Below are 12,196 nucleotides of genomic sequence, written 5' to 3'. Positions count from 1 at the left end.
GAGACCTGCATTTATTTGTCAAAACGTGGAGCCACACCAGGCCAGTAACCAGGCGTCTAACTGGGACTAGGCTTTTTTAATTGAAGTTTTACGGTATGTCTTGTTATCTTAGTGAAATGTCATCACTACACGAAACAAATGTTAGGGATAATCTAGATGGGGAGAAAAAAAGAATATTGGCCGAAATATCGTAATCATCAAAATTGGTATCAGTCTTAAAAATCGGTTGGGCTCTAGTTTACATGCATAATTGTTCCAGTTAGTTTTAGGGCCATTGTACCGTACTCACATGCAAACAGAGAGAAAATAAATTGGTCACTATTTTGATTCTGATAACTGAATCCGTGTTTTAGACACAGCTGCAATGATCAGTTGATAAATCCATTAAATTAATCACCAACTATTTTGATAAATCCATAAATCGCTTTTAGTTATTTTTCAAAGAAAAATCATCCTAATTCTATGATTCCAGCTTCTGAAATGTAAATATTTTCTGGTTTCTATACTTCTCTGTGAGAGTAAAGTAAATACATTTTGGTTGTGGACAAAAATAAAAAACACATTTGAGGACGTCACCTTAGACTTTAGGAAACACTGATCAACATTTTTCACCATTTTCTGGATTTAACAATTAATTGATTAATTGAAAAAATAACAGACCGATTACTCGATAATGAAAAAATGTGTTAATTGCAACCCTAGTTTTAGTTCATTGACTGGTTCCAGGTTTTCAAGTGTGAGGATGAGATCTCTTTTTATGTCGTACATGATAGTAAACTTTGGGTTCTGAACAATCACCTAGAGCTGTGGGAGATTATGGCAGCCATTTTTTAAAGTTTCTGACATTTTATAGATAAAATTATGCATTGAGTAAATAATCAGCAGATTAACTGATAATGAAAATAATAGTTAGTTGCAGCCCTAATACACTAGATCAGGCCATATCTATTAAGTGATGTGTCATTTTAATAAAACCAGGTGCAACCAAATGATCAGTCGCCTTCAAAAACAAACAAGTGAGATATGTCATTAAAGAATTTCTTCCTGGTTAGACCAAGCTGTTTGAATGCTTTGTGTGTCAATCAGTCAAACAAAAACAACACTGGAGGTAGGGCTGGACAATAAAACAATAACAATCGCAATATAATTTTTTTCCAACAACAATATAGCAAATATTCAATAAATGTTTGATTTTATTCACTTGACTCATACACGAATTAGGACTTAATTTTTTATTAAGATGGTTATTTTGTTGAGGAAAAAGGACTGAAAAAAAGCTTTTACAAAATTTTACTCATGCATATGTGTTGAAAAAGATTTTATCATAAATTGTTTTGAAAGTTCTACCTCAGATTTGTGAAATGATCCACTGTTTGGCATCAAGTGTTGACCATAAAGACGAGTTTAAACCACAATTAACCATCAGGTTTCTTTCCCTCAGTAGCAAAAATCCGCCTTTAAAACTCAAAAGAAATAACAATTTGATACTTATCGTGATAATTATCGATATCGAAAGATATGAAACTTTTTATCGTGATAACATTTTTGGCCATATCGTCCAGCCCTAGCGGGAGGTGAAAGAGTTTGTGACTGACTGTGATTTTATAGTAGCTGCTCTAGTTGGATTTGTCACTAATGTCTACTCTAACAGCTCTATAATATCTGTCACATTTCCTGCAGGTAAAATATTGTATACTTTAGCTTCTTACATGCTTGTTGAGCTAAACTCATGTCTTCATCTGTCTGGACAGTGAAATAATCTCAACAGCTGTGGAGGCGTAACTCCACCTCTAATTGTTCTCCTATGTTTATGTGACTCCCTTTAAAACTACAGAGCGATGTCTGGCCAGACCAGATCATATTTCAGGCCTGTGAACATGCAGCAACAGATGGTAGATCACAAGGGGAGGAGGGGAGGCAAGAGGAAGAGGAGGAGAATAAGCAAACCATGAGGCACAATTATGCTCCAAAAACTCACCAGTCTGCGGTTGTCCTGACTCCTCCTTACAAAAAGAGCCTTTCCATGTAATATAGGACTGACTTTAAAGAGGCTTTTTATGAACTCACAACATCAAGTACCAAAAGGATTCTCATCCCATTAGGGCTGGGCGATATGACCAAAAATGTTGTCACGATAAAATAATTTAATATCATTCAATATGACAATTATAATGATAAAAGTCAGATCATTGTTTCTTTTACGTCTATGGGCTGATTTTTGCTCCAGGTCAGGAGCAAATGGATCACTTAACAAATCTGTGGCAGAACATTCAAAACAATTATGATATCATCTTTTTAAATAAACAAATAAACATGAAAAATATATATATCTTCATAGAAAAATTAAGTGCTGCTTCATTCGTGATTAAAATTTATTTGCTATGTTGTTATTTAGGAAAATTATATCGCGATAATCATGAATCTTGTTTTATTGCCCAGCCATACATCCCATGTGCATTTCAAAAACATAAATGAAACTACCTGAAAGCAAAGATAAGTTAATTCACCTCTTGCATGGATCGTTTGGCCCTCTCCAGAGCATCCTCATAGCCTTTCTGCCTCAGCTCGCTCAGGCTCTCGTAGTACTCCTCCGTGTCGTCGCCTTCGGAGAAAAGCACCTGTGAGAGGATCTTCCAGCCGCAGGTGTCCAGGGCATGGCCCAGGTACACCTGCAGCTGGTAGCACAGGGCGTCCGTCTCCCGCTGCGACACCCCGGAGGCGCCAAAAAGCACCGTCCACACGCCGGACTGCTCCTCCGGAAACGAGGGTAAACACGGCTCCAGGTCCGAGTTGACGGCGCAGAGCTGGAGGTGGACTGCCCTCAGGTCCTGGAAGGAGAACAGCCCGGCCCAGCTGAAGCCCTCACGCCCGCTGCTCTCCCCGGCCTCTTGGTCTGCATCCTCCGGAGACAGCGGGGCATCCACGAGATCTAGGATCTCTAAATCTATAACCTTCGGTGTCACAATATCCCAGGACCCTAATGTGTGGCTGATACACTCCGATGTTTTTGAAGCCGTCTTGCCTCCAACATGAATCTTTGTTGCGGGTTTTCCTTTGGGAAAAGAGTGCGGTCTAACTTTACCCGTTTGGCAGACTTCATCTTTCTTCGTCTTGAGAGGACTTTTTGTGCGTTTTTCTGCCACGGAGGCACCGGGGGCAGGGAGAAAAGCGGGGCTAGTGCCGTCGAGGAGCGGGTCCAGAAACGTGCTCCGTCTCTGTACGGTTCTGTTGTGGCAGGTTATGGCGAACTTTCCCTCGATGTCGTTCCAGGCCACGATGAAGACGAATTTATGCCTCTCTTTTTCGTCGAAGACTCTGGGTCGGACGGACACCCATCCGGACTCCAAGTTATCCTCCATCGTGAATGACATCTCATCCAGCCAGTAAAAAAAAAAAAAAAAGACGAGCAGATTAACGTTGGCCTGAAAAAAAAAAAAAAAAAAAAAAATCTCTTCTGATGTCGAAGGCTAAAAGGCTACAGCTAGCTACGGACAGCTAACGTTAAACGCCAGATAGAAAAGTAAGATTTGGCGCAGATGAAGCGAACGAACCGACCAGCTGAATTAGGAGGTGAAACAAAGGCTTTTCCCAGCTTTGTTTACCCGCTGCCAGCTGCGCGCGAGCTGGTGAAAACGCAGCTACCGTCGTTGTCCCTCCTAACGGTCGGATTTGGGATTCAGACATGAAGAAGTTCAACGGACGCACGCAGCGGTTTAACCGACACCGGCTTCACGTCGGTTGTCATGACACCTGTCTGCGTGGTTACCTGCCCCGATGCTCGCGCAGACTGATGTCGCTCTTTGTCCGATCCACAGACAATGCGGTCGCGCGGCTCGGCTCGGCTCTCGGGGTGTCACGTGTGAGCTTCTGTTTACAAGCAGTCAAGGTGCGTGTTGTCAAATCCGGGGAGGGATTTAACTGGTAGAACGATGTGGCGTTCAAGTTCCATGATGAGAGTAGTAAAAGAAACGATACTGATACTTTATATTATTTGATGTTAGATGTTAAAGAGTTAGGAAAGCATGTCAGGGAAATTCCTTGTTTCAACCTGGTTTCAACCTTAAAGGTCAGTCTCGTGCAGCACATTACACCCATAACGGGACACAACTGACCTGTTTGCGTCTTTACATGTTGTATGTTTGTGCCAACACTGTCAATAAAGTCAGTAAAAAATGTCATAATGTATGTGGATTAAGTGCAAACAACAACTAAGACACATAAAACCACTACAAAGAGATCCAAAATTGCTAAGGATACGCGAAACGATAGCAAAATGACGCAAAACAAACGCAAAGTGTTGCGTTGTGTTAAAAAATAAGTGAAATAATTGATTTGTGTTAGAATTCAAGTGTGTCCCATTCTGGATGTAATATGTTGTAAGAGCCTTTAAGGTTGAAACAACGCATTTCTTTCCTAATTCTATCAACCAATATGCCTTAGGAAATACATTTTTAAAAGCCGAAATTTCTTCATCTTTTTTCTATAATTCTTAGTCCCACACAGATATTTTTTAAGGTAGACATGTTTCAGGGTAGTAAGAAAACGACCCTTTAAACATGAAGCTTATGTGTATTATTTTTCCTATGTGACCTGAAGGCAGCATAATGGTCCCCTTATTAGAGGAGTGTGTTACACCATAAAACAGTCGGCGATATAACATAAATCCGTATTAATGAGTTTTCTCATTCATTAATTTAATGTTTTAAGTTAAAATATTTGTAGGTTTTCCTCCAGTCTCTCTTTGCTTTCTATAAATCTTTCTGACTGTCTCTGGCAGACGTGCACGAGGAGCATAAACATCTGCACGTGGGAAAATCCATGACGCAAACACGCACATAAGGTGCGTAACGGCTGGGTGCTGTACGGCAAGCCGACTGGGACAAAAGGTATTTGTGTACAACGTACAAACCCTACAAACAAATCAAGAGATGTTCGTTTTAAAACTCAATCGATGATATCTTAAAGAAATTTATAGATTCTTTGCCAAAAATTAGAAAGATATTTGTTATTTATGTTACAGGCTACCATTTCTGTCCGTTTTTTTACTGCAGGCTATAAATATTTGTTTTTTTATGATGTCTGCAGCTCAAAATCAAATGATATTATTTTATACATCTTTTTATCATCTATGCACAATATCACATCCACAAATTAACATTTTGTAATAACATAAATCCTTGAAAAAGTGAAAGGTTTAGTAGCCAACATAAAATTCAACACTACTGTTTCTCTATTACCAATTGTCCATATTTACATTATCACTACTTATTACACTGTTCGATGATGTTAGTCATTTTACCAGCTTTAAATAAAACAGTCTATGGTTTAAATGTAGATATTGTGTTCCTGTCCCCCAGACAGTATACAGTTTACAGGCAGGTTGCCTGCTGCTGTATATATATATATATATATATATATAGTATTTTATAAATGTATTGAACAGATGTATTAATGGCTAAATATGTCTTATATAAAAAACTAATAATGTATTCTTATATTTTTGAGGTGTCATTAAGGCAATAAAGCACATTCAGTTCAAACATAACCTACAAGTCCAAAACACGAGATTGGAACTTTTTGAGACGTGTGGATGCACCAACATCAGAGGTATGCTCAAGAGAGCAATAATTGACCCGTGGCCTACTTGTTAACCAGATTTGATCAAAATCTCTCTTGGCAAGTTTCTGACATATCTCACAAAAAGACAAATGTAATTGAGTACGTCTTTGGCCAAGGATAATATGAATTGTAGGACTCATCTGACTTTGCTTTCATTTATAATAATCCCCAGCTGAAAACTGGGAACCAAAACATTTGTTCTGGTTTCACATCTACGCCCTGTGTTAAACCGTGAATGCTGTGCGAGATACAGGCCAACTAGCCTCATCCTTGCTGATCTTCTGGCAGGAACTGGAAAGGGGGGCAGGTGCAGCGGACTCCATGAGCACATAAAAACATGTTTATATAATACCACAAAGTCACAGTCGCTAACCTGGATGGTTTACTTTCCCAGTGCCAAAGTTTTAATCCCCCAACCAGACCAAAATGTACAACAAACCCTAAGATACACAAGGTTTAAGGAAATTTAGTACTACATCATTTAAGATTAGACAAAGCACTGATGTACAGTTTCAACCGTCCCTGGTGGTAACACCAGAACAGAAACAAGCGCCGCCACGGCAAGTTTACTTCTCTGCAAGACCCCCTGCTCAACCAAAGATGACAACATTTTTAATGTCATCCTTACCACTCACTAACACCATAATGCTCTGTGTTCCTGACTAGTTGCTCTCTTGAAGCCGCTGGTAAAATGCCACCATAGGCACACCAAAAAAACCAAAGTCAAAGAAGCCATAACTACTGCTTACGAATCAGACAGTAATGTTAACTGCAGATACACACCGCCCCAAACACAAACATTTCCCTCCTGACTGCCTAACACAAACTAACTACTCACCACTAGTCTTCATGCGGCTTGTGGTGGGTGTTTACGCATGCAAAACCAGCGGATCTGTGGAGCAACCTGCACACAGGCACCCCACAAAATCACACGGATGTGCCCCCGAGACAGCTTGTCCGAAAACAGCTGATACTAACCACATCACCACAACTCTATGAAAAACAACAAACTGACGCAACCCAAAGGGGAAACACCACTTTTGCCTAATGGTGAATGCCTGTACAGAGTGTACCAAAAACACAGTTACACTTACCCTCTGATCAGCACACAAAAACCTTATCCCAATCAGGCACTAAGGGTTCCTGAAAACCAAAACACATGATGCATCTCCCAAGACAAAGCACCAAAAACCAGCACACAGCTGGACCAAATGACTAATCAGCATACATAAAGTATGAGGTATGAAGTCTGTGGTTTCAGTAGTGTCTGTGCAGGATGATGGTTGCATGAATGTATGTGTGAAGGTGTTGTAGCATGCAAACAAAACAAATACCACAACAGTCCAACCAAAGAAAACCAAACTAAATGGAAAACCAGGGAGCAGGCCGCAGGGAGGTCTGATCTGGTCTTGACAGCAGCCCCTTGAGAAAACAGTCCCAAATACTCTACAGGGCAATTAGCCCAGGTGCCACCTTGTGACAAAAAAGCGTCATTAACTATTGACGGCACAGAACGTTCAAACCGGTTCAAACATCTTCAGTTTATTAGGCTACACCAAGCTAAAACTAATGCAGTCCAGTGTCCTGTGCTACGAAGCGAGGTAACTGGCTTATCCAGGTAACTTCAGGAGTAACTTTGTGATATCGGGTGTAACTTCCCGATTAACCCGTGCTACGAAAGGTGGATAGGGGTTACCCGAGATCTGTTGCCATGGCAATTTACGCTGGCTGCATCTCTAAACTGCTCCGAGCAGGTTTTGTTCGTGGGTTAACTCGAGGTTACCCTGTAGCCTATACGTCGACTACACACCACATCTAAACTCAGTGTTAATGATGAAGTACGCTTGATAAAACATGTTTTCATCCTGATTTGTTCCACTGGGGTTGCAGCTGAAATGAAGTTATTCTTAACACATCATATAGGCTAGGCTATAGCCTAACATTATGTTCATACAGGGAGCCCTGCAGCCTCTGTGGTATAGAGATCTTAATTAATTAATGAGCCAGTTTCTTAGATGTAGCCCATCTGCAGGCTCCAATTGAATTATCCTAAATGTTTTATTTAGATTGACTAATTTACGTGTCCAAAAAATACAGAGCCAGGGTGGGGGTTAATAAACCGAGAGAAAAAAATCCAAGATGAAAGTGGTAAATTTACAAGAACAAAAATCAGAAATTCCCTGAAATTAAAGTCACAAAAAATCACTCTGGTGTTTCCTTCTGTATATGCCAAATTTAGGCAAAGTCTCTGAGGTGCATGATAATATTGTGATTGTGGGCTAAACTCACGAGTAAATCAGATTGCGAAGTCTAATATAATTTTCCACTGCATGTTGAATAAATGGCAGACGTGTGTGAGTGATGTTGCAGCCTTGCAAAGTATGTAGTTCCTGGGGAAAATAACATTATTTTTTCAGACTTTCTCTCATAAATGTATGACTATAATGTCAGCGAATATATTCAAGTTTTTAACTTGTAAATTTGTGAATATTAACTTCTTGTAACTCCACCACATTCATCTTGGATCTTATTCACCATGGTAGTAGCGTTTCACACCAGTGTTACAGCAGTCAGAGTTTGTTAACCCTGAGTTTGCTTGATAACCCTGAGTTAAGTCTGAGTAGGTTGAACTTCCTTTGTACAGGCCACTGAACAACAGCCCTGAAAAAAAAAAAAAATTACACAAAATTAAAACTTAGAAACACAAAAATTGGCAGGTGGGTGCTTATTCCTCCCACTACTCAGACATAAGTAATTTGGGTATTGAACACTAATTTATGTCAAGGTGACGCTGTAATAATCAAGTTCATGTTTTTGCAATTATCTCAAAAATGGCTTGGCTCATCGCTTTAACCTCTGCATCTGGTCCTCGACTCCGAAGATGTTTCATTTTTCGCAACCTGCATTGTTTGGACCCTGATTGTTGCTTTCTTCGGCTATATTTAGAGTTTACTTGTGTATGTGCTAATACCTGAGCATCCAATCACTGATCCTGAATCCAGGGAGGATGGTCTAGCAACACAGATGTAGAGGCAGAGACAGGGTGTGTTGAGGGGTGTGAGTCCTTGATTTGGAAGATGAAGGTGTAAGAACTGGATGATGAGTCCAGCAGGCTCTGTGTGGATGTACCTGTAAGGGCACTGGACAAAAGGCAAGTATTCATAACGAGGTGTAATGCATGGACATCTTCTGATGAGACAGGCAGGTCCTTAGATGTGTGGTTGTTGTCTCAGAGCCTTGACACGGGCCTAACCTGGGTGTGCAGAGTGTACAGAGAGGGGTGGACTAAAGGATTGAGGCCTTGAGAGGGTCTCTGGGTTCCAGCAGCTCCACTGTAGCTCCAGTAGCCAGTGGGTGGGACATCTTGGTAGGTGTGGCCGTCATGGCTTCCAGGCGTGCTGTGGAAGTGGTAGGTCTAAGCTAAGTTAAAAGACATGCCTGCATGTTTTGGGGGCTATAGCACCACTGTCACCATTTGGACGCTGTGAGTGTGAGACGAGGGAGGCTTTGTAGTGATGCACAGATCCATAGGGATGAAGGCAGGCCCCTGGTGAGCTCACTGGTTTAGTGTTCACATCTCGTTAGAGAGCGCACACAGTTTAGACCTATCCAACTTTGTATATTCTATTACACTGAAAAAATGTGTAAAATTACAATAAAGCTTCTGTCAAATTAAGTCCCAGACATTAAACAAATTAATCGGCTTATATCTTAAGTTTGGTTCTCCCAAAAGAGATTTTTGTTTATTATCCCCTCTATGATCAAATCACAAATAGCATATTTACATATTTTGCTAACTTGTAATGTGGTCATAACGGTTAGTTTGCTGTCCATGTAGAGTAATCTAGATGTCTGCTTGTTTATATGCTCTGATAATGCTAATCCAACACATCTTTGTAACGTCCATGTTGATTCCACATTACGACTTAAGAGCACATAAACACACTAAAGTCTAATGAACGACTTCACAACTCAGGAAATGGAACCATCCGAGTGAGCCACTGGTTGCTATTCGCAACCGTCACCACTAGACGCCACTAAAACCTAGACACTGAACTGGAGCTGGAACCAGGTTCAACACACTTGTACAGTGTGTGGTTAAAATGTATTAGTGGTCCAATCTTCAGCGGTGCTGGATGGTCCTTGTTTTTTATTTTTATTGCAGTGCACTCCAGACATAAAACACTGTGCTTGTAAATGTCTCATTGTGGCACTAATTGCTGCCATTGTTATTTTATGAGGGAGATGCAATATATGTGTGCTGAAGTAAATTACAGGTACTTTTGTAGAGTAAAAATTCTGTCCAACTCCATCATGTATGAATCTGTTTTTATCTACTGTTTCAGCCCAACAACCATTCTCTAGATAAAAAAGTAAAAACACATTAACAAGTCGTTATGCAAATAAGAAAAAACCCACTATAACCTTCATTAAGATCTATTTTTCTGCAGGACTGGATTAGTTGTAGCTTGGTGTACCTAAACTGAAACTATTTAGGCAATGGCAATCGCACTCATTAGTCACAGGGTGGCAGCGTTGCGTTGTCTCTACTTCTGGGTTTATTTACTTGTAAACTGCATAATCTGCCTTTTCTACAGGCTTCTCTTGACATTACAACCAGAGAGGTTCCTATTTGAAGCCTTGCAGTCTTCTCACATTTAAGTAACAATGAAATAACAATGTAATAGTTGCATCTGCTTGGTTTTCAGCAGGTCTCTCTTTTAGTTTGTACCTAATAATAATAATAATAAGTACAATTGTTGTTTGGACTGTTTGGTGCAAGACTGGCTAAATGGCAAACTCTCCCATGTTACAATCAGACTCTTTCAGCTGTCGAAGTTTGAACTTTGATGCAAATTGAAGAGGTGGCTCTTTTTTTTTGTTTTGTTTACAAATGCATGCAGGTGGACTACCTTTTCTCACACAGGGCATTTGAATTCAAGCGAAGGCAAACAGTCGGTGATGCAGATCAGGGCTATACACCTACCTTTATAGGTGGTAACACTGGTCCTGGCAAAGTAACTTTCCGATAAACTTTATTGTTTGTTTGTTTAAAACAAACTGTGAAATTGAATTGTGAGACAAGTTGATTGGTTATGCTATAAGTTTAAATACAATTCCAGTAGAAAAAGCTTTTTATTGTCGATTAATCTGTTGGCTATTGACTCAATTAACTGATTAGTTGATTCGTCTATATATAAAATTTAAGAAAATGGTGATCAGTCGATCAGTGTTTCCCTAAGCCCAACCTTTCCTGGTGCCTCCCAGTGCTAAACGTAACTACCCATATAGCCTATGTAGACTCACCTGTCCAAGCTACCTGTACATTTGAAACAAAAGCCTAAATAGGTGCTGAAATGAACTAAAATAATATTAACGATGCAATCAAACAAATTCTTTAAGTCATAACAGCTAAGAAATAATTAATCATTAAATTAAATTACAAAACAAGGATTAACCCTACCCTAACCCTGGTCACCTGACCTTTAACTTAACCTAAATAAAGTATTATTACTCTTTAAACAATCCTGTACTCCTGTACCTCTACAATGTAGACTGGACCACACACAACTGATGCCCAATAAGATGCCCAGGTAATGGCCCTGCTTGATCTCCCAGAAGCCCCAGTTAGACCACGGAAGGCCATGACTGGACCAACAGCAGCCTCAACAGGACCCCTGCAGCTCTTCTTGGACCACAGAAGTCCCCAATTGCCCAGAAAGGACCTTCAGCAAAACATGCGAGCTCATAGCAGCAATCCCAGCACCAGGGGAAAGGATCCCACTCCCCAGAAGAACCTTCAGCAACCTCACCCTTTTGTCTTGAGAAATCACATCAGGCTTTGCTGTAAACATATTTTAAAAGTAATAAAAAAGAAGAAACACATTTTTCACTTGAAATCAGTTAAAGGTTCAGTGTGTATGTTTTAGTGGCATCTAGTGGTGAGAACCCCCCCCCCCCTCAATCCAAGTGAGTTGTATATCTTCTGTTTCTGAGACAGAACAAAAGATGTCCTCTGTGAGATAGCAGAGAGTTGCCAGTCAAGAAATCAGGTTTCTTTAGATTGATATGTTAAGAAATTATATTTACTTGATTATTCAGTAAAACCACATGTTATTGTGAATATTACTGTTATTACTTGTTCATTAAACAACAGCCACATCAAGAAATGAAGTGTTACATGATGTCTCATACTCTTGTAATACATTATTTTACTGTACGGTAATCATACTTTTTGTTACATCTTGGGATGGTTGGCACATCTGGACTAACATAACAAAGTAAATGAAGAACATTCACAAAAACTATCAAATCTAGGGCATCAAGTATGACCACGGACAGATAGCAGGACAATGTAAGCCTCACTGTTTCTGCACCACAGTCCATTATAAACCACAGAATATATGAAGTTTACAAAGGCATTGGCTGGTGAGAATCAAGGCTCCTCTCCTTTGCTTAATTAGATTAGCAATCTGCAAATCTTACCAAAATGTTTTTTTTAGTTTTGTGCCATAACTTCAGATTGTGGTAAAATGTGGCTACTTTTTTAATGGGCATTTAGCATGTGAAAGTACAA

The 12,196-nt window shown here is 39.9% G+C and overlaps 1 protein-coding gene and 1 long non-coding RNA gene across 2 annotated transcripts in view; one reads left to right on the top strand and one right to left on the bottom strand.

The window, feature by feature from the left end:
• The window catches only part of jmy (junction mediating and regulatory protein, p53 cofactor), a 36,458-nt gene extending 32,129 nt beyond the window's left edge, over nt 1-4,329 (bottom strand). The window contains exon 1 of the mRNA XM_046066639.1: nt 2,508-4,329. Within this exon, the coding sequence (XP_045922595.1) occupies nt 2,508-3,371 (864 nt within the window). The 5' untranslated portion in view covers nt 3,372-4,329. The remainder of the gene's footprint in view (nt 1-2,507) is intronic.
• On the top strand, nt 3,423-11,547 carry LOC123981639. The gene is made up of 3 exons (XR_006827802.1): nt 3,423-3,886; nt 4,778-4,886; nt 11,175-11,547. It is a non-coding gene; the product is annotated as an uncharacterized LOC123981639 (long non-coding RNA).
• The last annotated feature ends 649 nt before the right edge of the window (nt 11,548-12,196 follow it).

Source organism: Micropterus dolomieu, linkage group LG13 (genome assembly GCF_021292245.1).
Source record: "Micropterus dolomieu isolate WLL.071019.BEF.003 ecotype Adirondacks linkage group LG13, ASM2129224v1, whole genome shotgun sequence".
NCBI classification, from domain to species: Eukaryota; Metazoa; Chordata; class Actinopteri; order Centrarchiformes; family Centrarchidae; genus Micropterus; species Micropterus dolomieu.
This window is presented reverse-complemented; position numbering and strand designations above follow the sequence as displayed.